The 21,984-nt window shown below is 34.2% G+C and overlaps 3 protein-coding genes and 1 long non-coding RNA gene across 5 annotated transcripts; 2 read left to right on the top strand and 2 right to left on the bottom strand.

The window, feature by feature from the left end:
* Positions 1–3,084: 3,084 nt before the first annotated feature.
* Positions 3,085–3,524, top strand: LOC143202492 (uncharacterized). Its single transcript, XR_013007172.1, has 3 exons — positions 3,085–3,220; positions 3,265–3,329; positions 3,386–3,524. It is a non-coding gene; the product is annotated as an uncharacterized LOC143202492 (long non-coding RNA).
* Positions 3,525–4,773: 1,249 nt separating this feature from the next.
* LOC143202488 (facilitated trehalose transporter Tret1) lies at positions 4,774–9,450 on the bottom strand. Of its 2 annotated transcripts, none has more exons than XM_076414064.1 (3): positions 9,006–9,450; positions 7,347–7,549; positions 4,774–5,921 (listed from the first exon to the last, which is right to left on the bottom strand). In XM_076414064.1, the coding sequence occupies exons 1-3, from the start codon at positions 9,196–9,198 to the stop codon at positions 4,836–4,838; spliced, it is 1,482 nt and encodes a 493-aa protein (XP_076270179.1). In that variant the 5' UTR covers positions 9,199–9,450; the 3' UTR covers positions 4,774–4,835. The 2 variants fall into 2 exon arrangements, with proteins under 2 accessions (XP_076270179.1, XP_076270178.1); XM_076414063.1 differs by having other exon boundaries at positions 7,294–7,549; positions 9,006–9,303.
* Positions 9,451–11,143: 1,693 nt separating this feature from the next.
* Positions 11,144–19,026, top strand: LOC143202486 (facilitated trehalose transporter Tret1). Its single transcript, XM_076414058.1, has 7 exons — positions 11,144–11,353; positions 15,307–15,506; positions 15,566–15,768; positions 17,138–17,469; positions 17,870–18,108; positions 18,162–18,434; positions 18,494–19,026. Exons 1-7 carry the CDS (start codon positions 11,340–11,342, stop codon positions 18,859–18,861), a joined length of 1,629 nt encoding a protein of 542 aa, XP_076270173.1. The 5' UTR covers positions 11,144–11,339; the 3' UTR covers positions 18,862–19,026.
* Positions 19,027–19,838: 812 nt separating this feature from the next.
* nesd (SHC binding and spindle associated nessun dorma) lies at positions 19,839–21,932 on the bottom strand. Its single transcript, XM_076414057.1, has 5 exons — positions 21,357–21,932; positions 21,148–21,302; positions 20,907–21,092; positions 20,197–20,854; positions 19,839–20,138 (listed from the first exon to the last, which is right to left on the bottom strand). Exons 1-5 carry the CDS (start codon positions 21,839–21,841, stop codon positions 19,943–19,945), a joined length of 1,680 nt encoding a protein of 559 aa, XP_076270172.1. The 5' UTR covers positions 21,842–21,932; the 3' UTR covers positions 19,839–19,942.
* Positions 21,933–21,984: the final 52 nt, after the last annotated feature.

Raw genomic sequence — 21,984 nt, 5'->3', positions numbered from 1 at the left:
CTATGGTAATTTAACATGGATTTTCGTTTATTTCACCTCAAAATACATGCGTTTTGAGAGTTTCATCTTTATCCGAGACGTCAAATTTTTTTTCATATTTTCCATATATATAGTCGTGAAAATTTGCGATTTTCTGTAATTTTTAAGGTTTTTGCTTTCATTTCCGTTAAAATAGTCTCAGATTGATGAAAATTGCAGGAATTATAAAAAATTTTATGCTGAATCGAATGGACCCATACAGATTTTTGTACAAGCTTTAATTTTTAAGTTATATAAGGAAAATAATATTTTCAAAAAATTTGCGATTGTCTATTTATGTGACATATCTTAAAAATTATCTATTCTATGGTAATTTAACATGGATTTTCGTTTATTTCACCTCAAAATACATGCGTTTTGAGAGTTTCATCTTTATCCGAGACGTCAAATTTTTTTCCATATTTTCCATATATATAGTCGTGAAAATTTGCGATTTTCTGTAATTTTTAAGGTTTTTGCTTTCATTTCCGTTAAAATAGTCTCAGATTGATGAAAATTGCAGGAATTATAAAAAATTTTATGCTGAATCGAATGGACCCATACAGATTTTTGTACAAGCTTTAATTTTTAAGTTATATAAGGAAAATAATATTTTCAAAAAATTTGCGATTGTCTATTTATGTGACATATCTTAAAAATTATCTATTCTATGGTAATTTAACATGGATTTTCGTTTATTTCACCTCAAAATACATGCGTTTTGAGAGTTTCATCTTTATCCGAGACGTCAAATTTTTTTTCATATTTTCCATATATATAGTCGTGAAAATTTGCGATTTTCTGTAATTTTTAAGGTTTTTGCTTTCATTTCCGTTAAAATAGTCTGAGATTGATGAAAATTGCAGGAATTATAAAAAATTTTATGCTGAATCGAATGGACCTATACAGGTTTTTGTACAAGCTTCAGTTTTTAAGTTATATAAGGAAAATAATATTTTCAGAAAATCTGCGATTGTCTATTTATGTCACATATCTTAAAAACTATCTATTCTATGGTAATTTAACATGGATTTTCATTTATTTCGCCTCAAAATACATGCCTTTTGAGAGTTTCATCTTTATCCGAGACGTAAAATTTGTTTCCATATTTTCCATATATATAGTCGTGAAAATTTGCGATTTTCTGTAATTTTTAAAGTTCTCGCTGTCATTCCTGTTAAAATAGTCGCAGTTTTATAAACATTGCAGGAATTATGAATAATATTATGCTGAATCTGCATAAACAGTGATATAATATATTGATTTCTTTTTATCTTACATGTCATATATTATCATTTTTAAAGCAATTTCAACTGATTTTTTTTATTATTTCCTTATAAAATACAGAAAAAATTTGGAAGCAGTGCTCAGAGAATCTGAATAGCTATTTGTAAATTTACATATTTTAGTGATTCAGTGAAAGGTTGGAGAAAAATATTAATACCGTCACATTAAATTCGTTGTTGAAATCAACCATTGATAATTCAGCAGTTTTTTGTATTCCTTCTTGGCTTCATAAAATCTTATTTTCACAAAATAATGTTAAAGTATAAGATGAGCCAAAATTCATGGGGACCTAAATATGGCGAATACACAGAACCTGGAAACAATCCGTGCTCATTTAATGACTGAACTGTGTGAACCTATGCCTTGTCTTGATATAAAATTTATTTTTTCTTCTGCAAAGCTTCTTGTGTCTGAACATTTTTTTGAACAAAATGTTAATAAAACCTTAATTTTTAAGTTAACTTTAAACCTACACAATATATAAATTGATATCAAAAATAAAAAGAGCTATTTCCAATTTTTTCGAATAGTCTTCCAGGTGGATTAGTTTCAACAAACAACGCCACTCCAATTAGAACAGCAATCCATAACAATAATACTGGTTACCTGAAGAAATAAAAATATATCAAGCCAAGGAAAGTGCTCTAGATATGTTAGGTGTGTACTTTATTCTATTATGACAATATAATTTAGTGATTTCATCTGTACCTTAATTAAACTGACACTTGCATTAATTATCTTGGAGTTGTTCTAAGAAAGACATTATGTTTAAATACCGGGTGAGTTTAATGATCAAATGTAATAATTTTATGTTTTTGATTATAACATTGAATATATGGAAAATATAGACAATATTTGTGTACTTTAAAAACAACAACGTTAAATTTGAACGATATTGCAATATAATTACATTTAATTGTATTAAATAAAAGGTATTCAGTTAAATAAACACTTCAAAACCACAGAAAAGACGAAAATAGTTTCACAATTCAAACGAATGCGAAATTACACTGACCAAGACCGGAAAATTGCCGCAAAACGCAAAACTATATGAAAATCATCAAGCATTAACATCCAACGTATCTTCATTATAAGGATGAATATAAATATATTTCTGAAAATTCAAAACCAAACAACACAAACAAACCGTTTTTTCGTTAACAACCGGCAGTTATAAACAAACAGTTTAAAAATAAACTTTAGGTTTTTATTAACGAATAAATAAAAAATGTTTTTAATACGCGGTATTTTTTCGCATTTATTACCCGTAATGGCACGTAACTATCATGCAAATTATTATATTCGCTATAAATGTTGATTTTTATTACTATAGTGATCGAAATAAGATCATAAATCATTCAAGTTAATTATATTTCCTAATACACAATCTATGTAAAATGAAACAAGGTATGTTAGAATATTAAAACTAGATCTAAAATAAATTGAAACCGTAGTTTTTTTAAATATTTTTAACATCTTTATGATGGTAACTGGCTTAGCGAAAATGTTGCCTCCCTTTTTAAAGAAAATGCAGTGCTAAAGCTCATATGGAGAAAACATGTATACGCTTAAAATGTTTGCCTAATAGGCGCTGAAAACAAATTTCAATTGGTAAAATCTATTAAAAGGAAATAAATCCAAATCAGGCAACCAGAATAACTGTCAGATTGGGGATTCGCGCGCTGCCACATCCTATCATATACTATACTCATAGAGAAACTTCATCGTCATTACTCTATGACTATACTTTTTCTATGGACTATACTTTTATCTATAATATAATAGACAACGGACGTGTAATTTTACGTTCTAACCTAAAATCTGACAGCGCTTTATCGCAAAATGTCGACAGAGCAATTTTAAATACCAGAACAAATTTTGTTTTGCTACGTTTTGTATTCGAAACAGAAAGCGAGTAAGTTAAAACGATATTAAAGGATTTTATTTAATTCCAAGCAGGGTTATTTAAGATTTTGTAATACTTTTGGTTATTGCCGCACGATTGGGACGATCTAACAGATATGGTAAGTTTGGATAAAAAAACGACAAATAATGATCATCTAAAGTTAAATTTTTGCAGGGAAAACTAATTAATGCGTTGACTTTATCAGAAGATATATTGAGTTATGAAAGAAGACAACACGCGAAAATTTCATCCTAATATAGATTAACAAAATTGGAGATATCAAAGGAGTCACAGAAGAGCTGAGTATTTGTTTTTGCTAAGAACTGATAGTAATTGATACGGTTATGGAGATATAGTATATTGTACTGGAGGTAATTGTAAATGTAATTTAGATTTTTCTGTAAATGTTATTGATATTCAGTATTTAGTAAAAGTATTTCGTAACAAAGCACTAGCCAAATAATATAGGTGATAAATACATTCAATTGGGCATCAAGAATTAAAGTGCATGTTGTGAAGAATATTGACAATTAACCAGCAAAATATATTTATGGGCTAAAATATGGGAATAATATGAGTATATGAGTGAAGTAATTAAAATAGGCAGATAAAATGAAACTAACTAGATAATTTGCCTAGATAGAACAGATAGACAGTAATTTGGCAAATATTTTAAACCTTTATAAATTTTAATTTTTACGATTAATATAGTAAAATGTGTAACTATGTAGTATTTTATTCTTTGATCCTTTTATAAATAATTTTAATTATTTACTTTATAGTACATATATGTTATTGTTCTAATATACATGTGAAAATGAAAGAAAAAATTTAAAATTGTTTCATATGCTCTGTTTTAATATACAAACATGTATAAGTTCATTTAATATTGCATATTTATTCTCCATTATTGCCATTTATAGTCGATGCTCTTACATCAGTTTTCAAAATTATTTTACTTATGATAGTTTTTTTATAATTTTCAGTGGTATAGTTCACTGATTATCGTAACTAATTCAAAATTGGAAACTAAAGGTGATTTAGTAAGGATTTTGAGATACTTTGCGATGTCGGTGGCAAATTTTTAATTTTTTAGTCAGATTATTGCTTTTTATCAAGTTATGTTAGATTTTAGTTTTTTCTGAAACAAAAAGCATATTTTATCTATTATAAATATATCACGTTCTTTTTTACGTGCTGACTAATGTCATATATTTTTGTTTATATCAACATCTCATTTGATTGACAGTATATTTATTTTATAAATTTTAATAGAATTTCGAAATCACCCGTAACAATTAAATTAAAAGTATCTCAATATATCATAATGATCAGAATATTCCCGTAATATACCTCTTTGTAAGGATGAATTGATTAATTAAACAGTTTCAATAAAATAATTGGATTCGCCTTCGCCATTATGTCTCATTCAACGTCAAACAAAATTATAAAATGATTAGATATGTAACTATTAATTCATTAATGTAACAAAATCTTAACGTTATTTAATTGGAATTCTTTTGGGTCACTATATTTTTTTAGGGAATAAAGCACTTAAAAAGTTTCTATAAAAATAAAATTTATTTTTATTATTATCAACCAAATATAAAACATTAAAGCTATTTTACACATTCGTGTTGCTATTCTCCTCGGTTTCGTAACTCTTATTCTCGATCCCGTCGGTTTTGCCTGGCGAGACGCGACCCTCCCGCTTTTTCCTGCTGACGAAGTACATCATGATGTCGTCCAGGGACTTCCCCTCGGTCTCCGGCAACCAGACATACATTACCGCGATACCGACCAGCTCGATCGCGCTGTACATCAGCAGCACACCGGACAACGTCGCCATGTCGACCAGGCCGAGGAAGATCTTGTTGGCGAGGAACCCGATGACGTAACCGGTCCCGGCGGAGAACCCGGCAGCGCTGTCGCGTATCTGATTGGGGAAGATCTCGCCCATTATGATCCACGGCAGCGTGTAGACCATTAGATAACCGAAAAAAGTGGCCGAGAGGATGGTAAACAGCGGAACCCACTTCAGGTAGCGCGCGGCGTCATCGGCGTTCGATCCAAGGACGTACGCCGTGATCGCTGTGAGAATATGATTGATACACACGCCTGCCAGCGATAGGAACGTTAATTTCCTCTTCCCAAATCGTGGTACGACCAGCGACAGTAGCACCGAAGCGGTCAGTTCGACGCAACCAATCAAGATCGTCGCCAAGAACGAATCGACGGGCACCCGTAGCTGCTGGAAGATCTTCACCGCGTATATGTTGATGGGAGTGATGCCGAAGTGCGCCAGGAAGAACGCGAAACTGACCAACAGGAACGGCTTGATGAAGGATCCCTTCCGATAGGACTCCACCTCGCAACTTCTCCTCACTTTCTTGTTCAGGTCGTCGCAGATTTGCTGGTACTCCTCGTCCACGTCCTCCAAGTCCACCCAGCCTCTCAACCAAGCCAAACTCCTCCTGGCGTCTTCGGTCCTCCCCATCTCTGTCAGCCAATATGGCGATTCCGGGATGAACGTGAGTGTTATGAGTCCGAACAAGGACACGCATCCGTTGACCAGGGCCATACTCCTCCAGAGCAACAAAGCACCTAGGGTGAAGGAGGTTATGACACCTACCAGAATAGCTAAGGTGGAGGTGGATACCAGGGAGCCCCTCAAACTAGCGCAGGTTATTTCGACGACGTAGATGAGAGTCTAAACAGAAAGAACAAAATTAGTATATTAAGAGGTCAATTGAAAAGTCCCCGGCCTCTTTTTTAGTTGGCCCTAACCCCCAAAAGATGCGTGTATAAATTTATTTCGAGTGAAGTAACTTTTGTTATTGTGAAAAAAAAATGGATAAAAAGGAGAAGGCCTATTTTGAAGCAAAGGACAAATCGTACTACAAAAATGGTATCGAAAAGTTCGAGGGTCGCTACAATCAGTGTATCACCCTTGAAGTTAATTATGTTGAATAAAAAAAACTAATTCTTTATGCTCTTAATGATTTTACAAAGACAAACAATATCATTCCACTTGAGCAATTTGGGTTCCGCGCCAAACACTCGGCCGGTCATCAGGCACATCGGCTGGCCTCAAAAATCCACTGTGCTTTTAACCAACGTGAAAGACTTGTTGCGGTCTTCTTGGACCTAACCAAATCCTTTGACAAGGTTAGGCACACGCCAGGAGGATTTTGGCTTGGTTGAGAGGCTGGGTGGACGTAGAGGACGTGGACGAGGAGTACCAGCAAATCTGCCATGATCTGAACAAGAAAGTGAGGGGAAGTTGCGAGGTGGAGTCCTATCGGAAGGGATCCTTCATCAAGCCGTTTAACACTTCCAGTGTTGTACAACAGTTACAATACTTCGGTATTAAACATGACAGTAGAGTATCTCTTCATATATTGTTGCGAACCTCTCAATTTGTTGAATGACGATCGAAATTTGAACCTCAGTGTACCTCACTATTTATTATGAAAAACATTTTTTCAAACTTGTGTAAGCTCCTCATGTAAAACTTTGTCTAAAACCACACTTCAACGGATGTTTACTCTTCGCGGGCCTTTTCAAGGATATGTATTTATTCTGTGTGCCTGGTAAATTATTGAATGTTTGTTTATATGACGGAACTCTGTGCAGATGTTTAGTTTTTTCTTCTCACTATAATTTATTTTAGCTTATTCATATTTAAAAATGGAAAATTAAGTGTTCGAATCAAAGTTTGTTAAAAGGTAACAGAATGTTAATGTCGCATGACTAGACAACATTTTTATTTTTATGTAAATACATTACTATTAACTTTTGAATAATTTAGAAATTTGTAGATATTCCTTAATTCAATATCGAACTAAAATAAATACACAAAAAACCTTGAAAATTAATTCACAGGCCTAAAGTTCTGGTTTTTCACAAATTGTTCATTGTTCATCTAGGCTCATTTAGGTAGACGTACATTGCGGAAATTGTCGACATTCAATTCAAGAGCAAATACAATGGTTAGATAATTTTTACAAGGTTTTGTTTAAAAGATATGGTATTACGCATTTCTAACTTTATTGCCATGAAAATAATTTTTAAAAACTTACTGGAAATATTAAAATTGGTGATTGTACGAGGTACCAAGTATTATTCCACTTACAGGTGCCTCCAATAGTCCTCCAGTGATTCCACACATCGCCAAGGCCAGGAATACATGCCAAGCTTCCGACGCCATATAAAAAAGGAAGAAAGCGACGAAGAATAGCATACTTATCAACTGCATCGAACGTTTCCTGCCGATGGGCTGGGTCAGTAATCCAGATAAGAGACAGCCAACAGGCACACTCAAAAAATTCAGAGACCCTTAAAAAAATAATCATAGATCAGTGGCAATGTCTTTTCTAGAAGTAAATATAACAAAGATAACACAAAACATTAAAAAAACTTTCTATTTTATTTTGTTTATTGTTCACTAATATTTACATATATTTTACAGCACATGACTGTTATGTCAGCAGATAATGAAGTAGATGAAAGTGGGGTTATTTACACATTACTGGGTTATTCAATTAGTTTCACAAAATTGATTTTTAAATACTGATTGATCAGATCTTTTTTATATACTGAATATGTTATAGAAGACTTACGGTGACTCAAACGTAGAAAAGATAGATGGTTAAGGTTTCTTATTTCTCTTTGGTAAAACAATTATAACATATAAATGGGTGATATTTTGGACATTAAAAATACAAACCATCATGTGATGGACCAAGCCTCATACTTATCAGATGTAGTGCCATGTTTTAGCTAGGCATTGTTTTAATCCTCAAGCATTGTTATCAAGTTGATATATCCTAAATAAAACCATCCATTGACGTCTTACAATTACAATAAAATTGTGGAAATTGTAAAACAACTTACATAAAATCTGTTAAGCATTTGTTTTATGGTAACAAACGCGCTGAAGAATATTTAATGCTCGATGACAGAACTCATTTTCATATAGAAGGTTATCTAAATAAACAAAATTATAAATATTATGCACAGTCTAAAGGTAACTTTGTTGCTTCGGATTAGATGAGTGAGTAAGAATGGATGAAAACTATTTAGAAATTTTAATATCCTAAAAAAACATCATTTTCCGTTTTTTTTGTAACAGGTTTCACCAGCCACTTTATTCTATTGCCATCAAACTTAAAACTACAACCTACAAGTTACGTTCCGTTCAAATAACAAATTTCTTTATAATGTTGAGTTTTGAAAAGACGTAAATTTGCATTGCTTTTCTTGTTTCATCAAAAGAAAAAGCCATTGTGAAATGTGGGGATTCCAACGTTCAAAACAAAGAACAAACGTTTGAAGATGCCGAACTGCTGGAATTACTGGATGAAAACCCAACAAAAACTCAAATACAATAGGCAGGAAAGTTGAGCGTGAACCGAGCCGCAGTTTGTGAAGGATTACAGGAGAAGCCGTTCTTTTGGATTAGCATGTATAATTGCAGAGAGATAAGCAAAATGAAGAATCAAAAGATCAGTACTTTGAATAAATATTTAGTTCAACTATCCATTGTAAATAATGTATTTTTAATAGAAAAAAACGGAAAGATTTTGTTACAACAACAAGCAATTAAATTGGGTCTTTTCAGCGTTAACATCCGGCGTTTAAAATGTCAAATTTCGCCAGTATGGGTATTTCCAAGATTTCATATTTACTTATGAACCGTCACTTTCACGTAATGTACGAGGAACCCGCAATTCGTCGACTCCTTCGATCTTAAAGCGGACCCAATCAACCGTAAAACAAAAACAAACCTTACCCAGCCATGATATTCCGCCGTCCTCGACCGAGATCGTTTCCGACGCGTCGTTTCGGTCCGACAGACGCGCTATCAGGATGGTGGGCATTCCCAGACTCATCCCGAACACCATCATCAGGATGTTCTTCACCATCACCGCCAGCACCTGGGGGAAACATTGTCTGAAGCGCGACACCTCTTTCCCGGTCGCCATGACGAAACCCCGAGTCCAGCGACGTTCACTCAATAAGAAAAAACACGATCGGGCATCGCCACGGAGCCAGCGAGAGCACGAAACCACCGACGTCGATGATGTTTGACTATAGCAAGCCGAAAAGTGAAATGCAGCATTTTTATAACAATATCCAAATTTCGTGCTGCTATCCTTCTCGTCGAACGATGAACAGAAAGAGATAATCGACGGTCGATTTAATTGTATTAGAAACGGATGGGATTTACCACCGTTTACAGGACGCTTACAGACCAGATTAAAAAAGTCAACAACATTAGAACGTACTTTCCCCACCTCTTAAAGGATGTTCAAACATAAATGTGCAAGTATATTAAAATTAGCGTAGGGAACTATCGGCTGAAAACAATCGAAACAGTCGATAGTCAAAAAACTAGCAACTGAAAATAGTAATTACTATATACACTTATAAGGCAACGACTTGTGTGTATATATTAGAATATAAAATAAGTGTAGTAGATAAGTTAAATAAGGGTTTCATTTATTTTTATTTAGTTATTACAACGATTATTATGTACATATTTTATTTTAAAAACATGTTTTTGTTAAAAAATCTAAATTTGATTATGTTTTAATATTTAGTGAGTTCCTTAGTTATTTCTTGAAGTTTTTGCGGTTCAATTTTTTTCTAAAAATATTTTATTTTTCTATCTTCAGTGTTAGATATTTACTCAATAAATTAGGCCGAGTAAAAGTGCAGCCCTTATGAGGAAAAATAGGAATAAAGAAACAATTATTGAAATTAAGTAGCTGTTCAAGCCTAAGTTATTTGACAAATGTTTTCACTAAACAACAACAAAAAGTTATTGTCCCCGCCAAGAATCCGCTGCCTCTGTTTGGGAGCTAAACGCTTTAAATATTTCACCATAGAAGCAGCTGTGCACGATATATCTACGACGTTATAAGCAAACCGAATGGATTTTGCACTGAAAGACTTCCTATTTTCCGTCACATCAGCTCAGCAATAACATTATACACAATTATCTGATTATTACAGATGAAAAATATGTGAAAACATTGTAACAGCCTTTGCAATTTGAGCATTTCCCTCGATTTCCCCCCCTGTCCCCCAACAGATCCTGGTTTGGTTCCAGTGGGACCACCTCGGAATTGCACTCTTTCGAATAAGAAGAATTTTGAAAATCGGTCCATAATTGACGGAGAAATCGGCGAACATACATTAAAAAAATATATATACAGCCGGACATAGAACCTCCTTCTTTTTTGAAGTCTGCTAACAAATACCAGTTCATCTGGACTGGACATACAGTCTAATGTGGGCTAAATATGGGATATTAAACAATCACAAACATATATTTACGGACCCTGCCCAGCAGGATTCGAACCCGTAACTATCGCAACAGTGGGAGGACCGTCCTGTCGCCTTTACCTGTACGCCGCCAAGGCTGTAACCCTTATTGTAAACACAAAACATAAATACATATATATATATATATATATATATATATATATATATATATATATATAACATATATATATATAACATATATATATAACAAAAATAGTAAGCCAATTTTAACATTATAACACTTAGATGGAATGGATATATTATCTAAAAACTTAAATACACCCATAGGGAGATATGTAAGGTTGTTTTATTATATTTAAAGGGCATTCTAGCCTAGTAAACAAAATTATAAAAAAAATGTTGTAATAATATATATTTATTCCAAAGAATTATATTATATGTTAAATATAAAAACGTTATCAATATCAATATGTAAAAGAATATGTACCAAATTGATAAAGTCATTTAAATAAAACAGAGAATGTTTCAATTGTCAACATATTTATGTTTGTCTCGTATAAAGACCGATGCCGACTTGATATTGGTGGAAGGGTATGGTTCTTAAACAGCCTAGCAAATTCGAAAGTAGAAAAAACCTTCAGTGCAATCTTTGGCGCTGCAGGATCGGTCGGTGGATCGGTTCCAATCACCAGCGGTCGTTTCGTCCGGTTCTGATCGAATATAAACAAACATGTGTCCGTGAATTTCAAGCTGCATTCATATATTTTAACACAATAGTTCTTTTATCGAGTGTACGAGTGTTGTTTTTGTTTTGATTAATTTTTGATATATAAATATGGTTGTGAAAAGGTAACTTCATTAATATAATATTTATTATAAATTTAATATTGATCCTAACTTGCATGTAGATAAACAATATACCTAAACTATTAGTTTATTTCATAACAAGTTAACTTTATTAAAATAGCATTCCCAGCTCGAATGATGGCTTTAATTTTTCAATGTTTAAAGGCCACCAGTAACACAATAGCCAAGGTCGCTTATTTCTTGATTCTTAAGTAAAAAATAGTAGGCAAATAATTAATTATATTCGAATATAAACAACGGGCTTTAATGAAAGAGACCCTTCTTATTTTTTCTTTTTGTGCTTAGCATCATATATAGTTTAAGTATAATACATTATAATGTTTCTATATAGACGTGACAAAGTTGTGGACAAAGAACCTCAAACATGATAACATAACCATTCATAATATATAGTAAAACAATTGCAGCACGTTCTAGATTACCATTAATGGTATCCACTTTCGCTTTCACAGCCAGCTCGACATTCCATCTAGTTACGGCTTGCAAATCACAATTGTTTTCGTGCATTAAAAAAAACAATGGATGTTTGCACAACATCATCAGATGTCAACATAGCAGGTTCTTCGTCAGTATAAACTAACATACAAAGGGTAAATATTGACATGTTCAAATTACTGTTCTGGATTTAATAGTCGTTAACCTTTAGCGGTAATAATCCAGTGACTGTCTGGTTTTGATGGCCCCAATAAAAATGTAAGACGGGTTTAAAATTAAGATGTCAATGTCATGTTATCAGGAAGTGCGTTGTTATACTGCATTGTTCCAGTTGTTTCATCCCGTTCAAAACTCGCTATAATACACATAATAAAAATAATGTAAATAAGATGGTTTTTATGTTTTACCTAATTCTTGAAACGATAGGTAGTTTTTTTTTATTTCGACAAGTCTACTATGATTATGTTGTAAAAGTATTATATTTTCTAACGTATTGCAATTTAAGTTTAGATTTTTTGTACACTATACAACGTCTGGTCTTTTATTTATAGTTACAGTATAATCACGAAATGGCCTATTGTTACATACGGCGAAACGGATTTAATACGAATGTGCCTTTTAGCGTCATTTAAGGCATTAATCTGTTTGTTACAGTCACTATTGCTTCCTATTATACGAGGGTAAAGCTGCAATTGTCCTGAATAGAAAGATTGATACAAGTTATAGAAATTTTTATTTCAAAATAATTGCTGTCATAATAAAACATTTCCTTTCATGATCTAACAATGTTTAGTTGTCTAGAGATGTCTTTCGAATTCATAAAACCTTCCATACTTGTTTTTTACCATTACCACCATCATATTCAGCTTTTCCTAGTGTATATCTACAAAAATCACTTATAATGGTCCAACAATCAATCAGTCGTGAGGTTAACACTTCAGCATCTTCTTTACTGAATCAGTATTTTCAGGGTTAAAGAAATTAAAGAGGGACCAACTGTTTTTCTATGTACAACCAAGGTGCAACAAATTCGTACTATATTGAGTTATAGACCGTAGCTAATGATATATAATAATCCAGGTGTTCAGTTTTAATTTTTTATGATTAATTATTCATTCAATCAAAATAAAGTAAATAATATATAGTATTGTAAAAAAGCTCATTTTGTTCTCATTTTAATTACTAAAGGTTAGTGAAAATATAATTTCGCCAATATTTATTTAATGAAGTTATGACTCTAAAGTACATTCAAGATATAGGATTATAATTATCTGAATGGCGTAAAGATGCCTTAGAAATGGCTCCAGATATCTTAAGAGTTCTACAGATATGGAATTATTATATATGAATAAATTATTTTTGACAAAACATTGCAACTCCTCCAACCCAGTAGTTCGGTAACTATTACTTTTTAGTTACGGCGAAATTATTATAACTAAAAACTTTTCACTAGTTGCTAATTGTTTATAAACGCTTCAGCGATTATTTAAAGTCGTTCTTCTGCGAACATCCGACGAATATTGCTCAAAAAGTATGTGTTAATTAGCGTCATATGATAATTTACAACACTGGTGTGCCACAACCTTCGAAATCTTGGAATGTTGTTCGGAATTCCCCTTTCCTATCACCCATCCTCATCGAGCCACACCATCACGGACCATTAGCATGTTTGTTTTTATAATGGCTTTTTATTTCGTCTGTTTTTACTTCGACTTGGATTTTGCCGAGTCATTATCCGAATTTGGTTGAATTTCATTGATAATACGTAAATATCGAGAGAAAGTATAGTTCTGTTCATTATACGCTTGGAAATGACCGTTATAGATTTCTGTTTATCTTCAGTCATTCTCGTATATTGCAATAGATAAACTTGTTTGTTCTTCGGGCGATGGACAAGACGCATCGTTATTGTTGATAGACGTATTATAAACAGAATATATAAGTTTTGCTCGTTAAATAAAATCAAAGACCTAGTAAATGACGGCCATTCATTTATTACGTTGACAAGAAATTTATTTCATTTATGATAATGTGAAATAAAACTTTTTTACGAATATGAAAGGGCAGCTGTTGGTTTCGTACTATTAATGCTATTAAAACTACAACTGTAGTTATTATTACTATACAAGGCAGCACAGCTTATGAATATTTATAGAACAAATTCTTTCGAAACGAAAACAATTTAGACATCAAATATAACAGGTCAGGAAACGTTCTCGGCCTGATACATAGATGACGCTACTAGAATTAAATCCATATGTTTTTTTAGTTGGCTCTAACCTTCAAACGATGCATATATAAATTTGGCAGCTATCGGATCATTAGTTTGTGAATTATAACATTTTTAGTAAAGCAACTTTTGTTATTGTGGAAAAAATGGATAGTTTTTAGAATTTTAGATAATTTACACGTGATGAAATGAGCACCGAAGACGGTAAACGCAGTGGGCGCCCAAAACAGGTTGTTACCGACGAAAGCATTTTAAAAAATCCACAAAATGATTTTGAATGACCGCAAATTGAAATTGAATGAAATAGCAGATATTCTAAAGATATCAACTGAACGTGTACATCATATCATTCACGAATATTTGGGTATGGGAGACCTCGGAGCAGTATTTGAAGATGATCAAGCATAATAAACCCGAGTTTTTGCGTCGATATGTGATGAATGGATGAAATATGGCTCCATCATTTCACTCCGAAGTCTAATCGACAATCATCCGAGTGGACTGCACACGATGAACCCGCTCCTAATCGTCGGAAAACTCAACAGTCGTTGGCAAGGTTATGGCGGCTCTATTTTGGGATGCGCATGGAATAATTTTCATTGACTACCTTAAAAAAGAAAGGACCATCAACAGCGGTCATTACATAGCGTTGTTGGACTGTGTCACAAGTCAGTGAAAACGATGGCAAAAATCCATGTATTGGGCTTTGAATCGCTTCCTCATCCACCGTATTCTCCATATCTGACCCCCAGCGACTATTTCATGTTCTCAGATTTCAAAAAAATGCTCGTTGGGAAGAAATTTTCGTCGAATAAAGAGGTGATCGCCGAAACTGAGGCCTATTTTGAAACAAAGGACAAATCGTACTAAAAAAATGGTATCGAAAAGTTGGAGGGTCACTATAATCAATGTATCACCCTTGAAGAGAATTATGTTGAATAAAAAATAATAATTTTGACAAAAAAATGTGTTTTAGAATGATAGGCCGGGAACTTTTCAATTGATGTGTTACATACTTGCTAAGCACTCAGACTTTATTGTTTCTGTATGTGAGTGAAGAGATTTGAGATGTTAGACGGTAGCCATTGATAAATGGGAGCAGAATTTGTTGTAATCACTGAAATCTAGAATAAAAACAGCCTCAGTCTTCCGGAGATTGATTTGCGACTGCCAAAAGTTCAACCATATTGCCTACAGAAAATTAAATTGAAAAAATAAAACAAACCAATAAAACTTCTTTCCATGCAAATACATGTTATTTGTTTTCCAGCAATTCTCCTGGTGACTTTGACAAACGTATATCGGGCTTGCGAAGATCCCTGCCTCAAATAATAGCCGTGACCGTAAAAAATATACTGCTGCTGGCCTACGGGATGACGATCGGCTTCCCCACCATCCTGATTCCCAGCTTGTCCGGCGGCAATCCTCACGAAAAGATCGTGCTGGAACCTGAAGCCATCTCCTGGATCGGTAGGTCTCAAATAACGAACTCATCATGATCACGTGCGATGTATGTAAATTTTTGACAGGATCAGCCAATTACTTAAGTGTTCCTTTGGGATGTCTTCTCTCGGGGGCGATTACTCAACCGATAGGGCGTCGAAGAGCTATGCAACTGGTCACCACGCCATTCCTGGCGTCTTGGTTACTGTATCATTTCTCCACGGAAGCCTGGCAAGTCTTTCTCGCCCTGTGTCTTACAGGATTTGCCGGAGGACTACTGGAAGCACCCGTAAGTTCTATTAAGGGGTTACAAATGTTTTGCAGAAGTTAAAATAATCCAGATGCTAATAGCAATGTCAAGAAATTTAAAATAGTTCAACAAACAAATTTAATTTACGGAACTAATTGTGTACGCATAGATTTTCAATACAAAACATGGCTTAAAAACTTAATTAAATCTTTGTTCCTGGTTGGTCTAGACCAATGAGGTTCATCACTTCTAGAAACATTCCTTGGTATAGATCGAAACTTTTGCAAAAAAGCCTAGACATATTGTATTATCAGTTTAAATAATCATGGGGCTTTTTAAAAAATTCTCTGAACTAAAAGAACTGGTTATGCTAAAAATAGTCGTACATAATAATAAGTAAATCATTAAAATCATGTTCCATTTAAAATTCTACATTTTTATTACAAATAATTTTGTTAAACGTGATCTTGAAAATATTGAATACTATCTCTCTGTTAATATAGCGTGGGTCATCACTTGCTTTAATTTTTAAACCTGTTTAAACTGTGATTTGATGGTATTGACAGATATACTGGAATAACGCTACTGAACTATTGAAAATTTGTCTCCAAAATGAAGGTTGTGTAACAGAAATTACGAAAAACTAGACCGATAAAACCAATGTTTACGCCAAGTTATTCGTAACTGTAGTTATTCTGAAAATAATAGTACGTACATTAATGACAGTTTGGTGAACTTATGAAAAATTATAAAACGTTCATAATGATAAACATTGAGAAATACATACTAGTGTATATAGTATTCCTAGTAACTTATAGTATTCCTATAGTAACCGGATGCAATGCATCTACGATACGTCTTAGAAGTTTGAATTGAAGAAATTTTATTTTATTTATGGTACTTTACGCAGACGAAGCGGCAACAAAGGAACGTTCTTCATCATGAGAATGCAAGCACTCGAACATCGACTGAAACAACCACTTATTTGGCTAACCGAAAGATCGAATTGATGGGTCATCCCCCTTACAGCCCTGATTTGGCACCATATTACATGGTCAACGTTCTTCACTGTCTGAAAAAAATCATATTTTGAATATTTGGAAATACTTCGAAAAACAACAAATTAACAATAAATTACTGCCTTCTTTAGGCTCAAAATATAAATATCAACCCTCGTACAAGTAAAGCTTCATCAGTATTCTCACAAATACATCAACTATGGATAGCCCATCCTCTAGCTTGATTAACAATTGGTAGTATTTAAAAAAGGAGCTAATTGAATAAATGAATAACATATAACTCATGAGACTCGTGCGCCACTCGAAATCCATATACATTACAAAAGATTGAATTAAACATGATGTATGTTAAGAAACTTCGTTAGCATAATCCCTTTGTCTCCCTTCAGACTCTGACTTATCTGGCCGAAGTCACCACGCCGAACCTCCGGGGAGTCTTGGCCTCCACGTCCACTGTCTCGATAATCGCCGGTATCCTGATCGAATTCATGCTGGGAACCTTCCTGCACTGGAGGAGCGTCGCTCTGATCAGCTGCTCCGTACCCGTCCTAGCCTGCCTGCTTCTGTTCTGCGTTCCCGAGAGTCCCTACTGGCTGATCTCGAAGAATCGGCTGGAGGACGCGCGGAAAAGCACCGCCTGGTTGCGGGGATGGCTTGAGGTCGAAGATGTAGAGAAGGAATTCAACGAGTTGGTCGAGCAGCTGAAGAGGACTAGCCAGAGGTAAGTTTTTTGAAGCTCCTTTTGTTTCTTCATAAACCTTCATAAAACACGATAAACCGAAATTACTTTTTCTCCAACCTATTATTTTAACCAGTTCTGCGTATAATAGTTACAACTAAAACTTGAATAAAAACCCAATGCTCCTTCCGGACAAATATGTTCAAATGTGGATCTATCAAAAGGTTGTCTCAAATATATACGTAACCAAGCATATATTACGCAAAGAAGTTCCTCTTTAAAAAGTTGTGGTCGAAAATGTCAAACTTTCATTTAGAGGAATTAGATGACTTTTTAACGTGTCACCAAAACTCAAAATATAGTGCCCCTCCCAACCTTTCCTTTGCCAACACACACGATACGATATCATTGATTTAAATATCGCTACACAGTGATTTTCTAGCCAAGCCGCCGAGGAAGCCAGCGAGGAAGGACAGTCAACGTTCAACAAGAAGCTTAAAAAATCGAGACAGAACCTATCTATGTACACGAAGAAACCATTCTTGTGGCCTTTTGGACTGGTCTCGTTCGTGTTCGCTCTGGGCCACTTCTCCGGCATGACGACACTTCAAACCTACGCTGTGAATATATTTGCCACGTTAAAAGCACCAATAGATAAATACTACGCCACCATTATTCTTGGTAAGTAACATCGTTAAGCCCAAAGACATAAAATCAAACCATAGTCTTTACAGGTATAGCTGAAGCACTTGGTTGTATTCTCAGCTCGATATTGGTGCATTTCGTTGGGAAACGGAAAATGAACTTCTTCTCCCTCACCGGTACGGCGGTGTGTTTCTTCGTGGTGGCCACGTACGCCTACTTGATCGACGTCAAAGCTCTCCAGATAGCTTCGAAACACAACGAGTTGGACACGGAGAATCGCAGCTGGCTTCCGCTGACTTTCCTTGTCGGAGCCGCCTTCTTCAGCCATAGCGGTATCCGTATTTTACCCTGGATGCTAATAGGTACTACCACCCCTTCCCAATAACCTTCATTACGGTTACTAATTAAACCATTATTTCAGGCGAAGTATACTACAGTAAAATCCGAGCCACTGCCAGTGGATTTTCTGGTGCCATGAGTTACATCTTCGGGTTCCTCTCCAACAAAGTGTTCTTCAGCATGATAGCGTCCTTCACGTTACCGGGTACCTTCTGGTTTTACAGTGCCGTCTGCCTTTTAGGGCTAATAATACTCTACTTCCTCCTACCAGAAACAGAAGGAAAAACTCTCTTTCAAATCACCGAGCACTTTGCAGGTGGTCCCAAACTAGACAATAAAGTAAACAATTTCGTGAGAATGAGGAAAATGAAGAAGAAAGATCTGGAGAATGGTCGGGTCAATAAGGCGTTCGATGGGGAAGATGGCGAGCAAGCCAACAGCAAATTTTGACGATAGTTTTAAAATAAGCCTCAGTGTTTCTGTGATATTATTTCCTGAAATATTATGACCTGTTACTGACAAAAATATATATATTTTATGATGACAAATAAATTTAATCCTCTTTTTTATATTGTTTGATATTTTTTTATTAAATAAATGTGAAACAATTTTAAATATTGGTGTTCAAATTTATTTTGAATTATTAAAACTTAATCCTAAATATTCATAATCAGTTCCAAGTTCCAAAAACCTTTCCTTGCAAAAAACAACCCACAACTGTATATTTAATATCAAACATATGAATAATGTAACTAGGATTAAAATTAAAAATAAGAATAAAAAATAGGGAAACAACGTCTCATATTAAAACCAGCCTACTTTCAAAATAATTGACAAAATCCCCTATTGACCAATCGAAAATAGTTGAAGTTCCGAGCATACAGTAAACTACAGTGTTTCCAATGTTGCCAATTGGGTTTTAAAAAAACTGAAGGATATGGTTGCCACATTTGCTCTTGTGACAAGTTTCTGCCCCTATATGTGAGTGGTAATTTGTACGAAACTATAGTAGATGTGTTTAAAGATGCAACATAATTAAATAAATCCAAAATAAACCACTCAAATCTAAGTAAAGGTTTAATTTTTTTTGTTTTGTCGCTTTTGACGTCTTTCAATTCAAAATTATATTTGGCTGTGGTATTATCCAGTTGCCTTTTGTCAGTTTTCATGAACAAAATCTAGTTTAAAGGAAATTAAACTGTGTAAATTATCAGATTGAAAAGACGACATACACAAATTATTCAACTTAAGCTGAACTGAAAGCATGTTTGACTTGACTAAAAAAAAGAATGAGATGTTACCCTACGATCAAAGGCTGAAGAAACGTTTAAAAACTCAAAAATAAACAAAGCAAAGACTGTTTTCTAACTTTTTCTAAGCCTTTGTCGAAGAACCGTAATATTTTATAAAGAAGGTATAGATACACATTTATTTTGTGTAATGTTTTTATTCAATAAATACAGGTTAATAGAATATATAAAACAGATCAAAAAGAGTAAAGCTGAATATCAAAACATTAGAAACAGGGCAATCAAAAATGCGCCACCTCTAGAACAGTATTGTTCAAGCTGGTCTCCATCTCTTCATCTGAACTCTCCAGAATGGTCGGATCCAGATCGGGATTATCAAACAGATCGTCCTTGGCTTTCAACGTGTCGCGCCTGATTTTAACGTCGCCCAGTTCGTTATCATCACCATTAACTGACTCACAAATAATATGCGGTACCCTTTCGCAAAAACATTCACTCATTACTACCTTAAGTCATTAAAACAAATCATAGCTACCTTTTTAAAATCTCAAAGTCGCCCACTATCAATTCGGAATCGTAATGTTGATTGGTTTCAAGCAGGACTCCAAACTGCCTGCACTTATTAATCCTGGTGTTCCTCAGCTCCAGCTGACACTTATCAAAAAGCTTCACACCGTAATTGCTACCACTTATGACAGAATTCTCTATTTTAATTGTAGAGCCTGTATTTCCCAAAATGCTCATGGCAAAACCTGTGATCTCACAATCAACAACTTTCAGTTCGGCACCTTTCAGCACCAAAACCCCCTGCCTAGTAGACGATTCTTCATCTCCAATAATTCTGCAATTCTTCAAGGTCACTGATCCCTTCCTGACCAGGATCCCACACTGACTACGCTTACAGTTCAAGGTGATATTCTCAAGAATTACATAATTCCCCACACAGTCCATGGTTACATCATCAACAAATGACATTACTTGAATCGAATCCCTAGTACCAATACCTTTGATGTTGAAATTATCCAATATTGCACTCCTGTCCCTTATTTTGTGCTGTCCCTCACTTAAAAGTATAACATCATCTAAATTAGCCATCTCCAGTTTAGACATGAAATCTGTAGCGAATGTAACAGGCTTATCTGGGTACAGGCCTTCCACTAATTTCAGAAATGCCATATAATCCTTCACCAAACCTATCATAAATTGTCATTAGTGATTTGATGATAATTAATTGAAGCAAATTACCTTCTTTAAATATGAGCCATATAGCAGGGCCATCTTTGCTTCTATCAACAGTAATTTCCACAGATTGCTCCCTTTTGATAATAACATTTCTAAACATTTCATTTTCCAATAGTTGTATTTCATTTTGTATTTCAATCAAACGCACATTTATTTCTACCAACATTTCTAATTCTTTGTTGGAAAAACCTTTAAGTAAAAAACAATTTTTTATATCTACATATATAAATATTATAATACCAACCGTTATCAATATCATCAATATCCAATTCCTCACAAGATGATTTCAATATACGTCTCTTACTATTTAATCTTCTTGCTTCATTTAACAAGGCATAAATATGTTCAGCCATTGCTTTGGGTATTTTACCATTTTTAAGATCATAATAGAGTCTTAATCTAAAAGAATCATCAGTAAAAACAAAACTCAACCACTACATTTCTTTGAGATACCTGGTTATTAAATGAGTGCCTCGCCAATCTATTGTGTCATCATCTTCATCCCAAGGCATCACCAGATGAATATAAAAGAATCTCAACATATCTAAAGTATTGGCTGTACTATTCATATTTAAAGCAATTGTTTTGTCTTGTCTTCTTGTAGGCCAAAGTTGTGAGAGAGGAACATAATGTTTGTCTGCTAAATGTATATCCTCTTGCACCGCTAAGATCCTTACCAAGCCAATTAATTCCTCATAGTTTACCTTGAGGACGTAAACCAGTACGATACTAGGAAACGGAATATTCAGCTCCTCACACTTTACTCTTGGTATCTTCCAAATTGCTTGCCATCCATTGGGATCCAGGGTAAACTCCAAATAATAGGCCCATTCTTTTTGTAACTTGGAAAACGGCAATGGTCCCACATCGCAAAAAACCTTATTATATTCTTCTAATCGTGTTTGAAGACTTTTATCAAACGATATCACTTCGTCCATTTCGTTAATTTGTGTTACAATAAAACCAGTATTTCAACTTCAACGGTACAATTCAATTTGAATTTGACAGTTACAAATATCAACAGGTTGAACGTTGTATACTTAGTTGCCTATATATATATATATAAAATTAATCATTAGCA

This window comes from Rhynchophorus ferrugineus, unplaced genomic scaffold (genome assembly GCF_030347505.1).
Source record: "Rhynchophorus ferrugineus isolate W39M unplaced genomic scaffold, kcgeb_rfMv2 rfM9, whole genome shotgun sequence".
NCBI classification, from domain to species: Eukaryota; Metazoa; Arthropoda; class Insecta; order Coleoptera; family Curculionidae; genus Rhynchophorus; species Rhynchophorus ferrugineus.
This window is presented reverse-complemented; position numbering and strand designations above follow the sequence as displayed.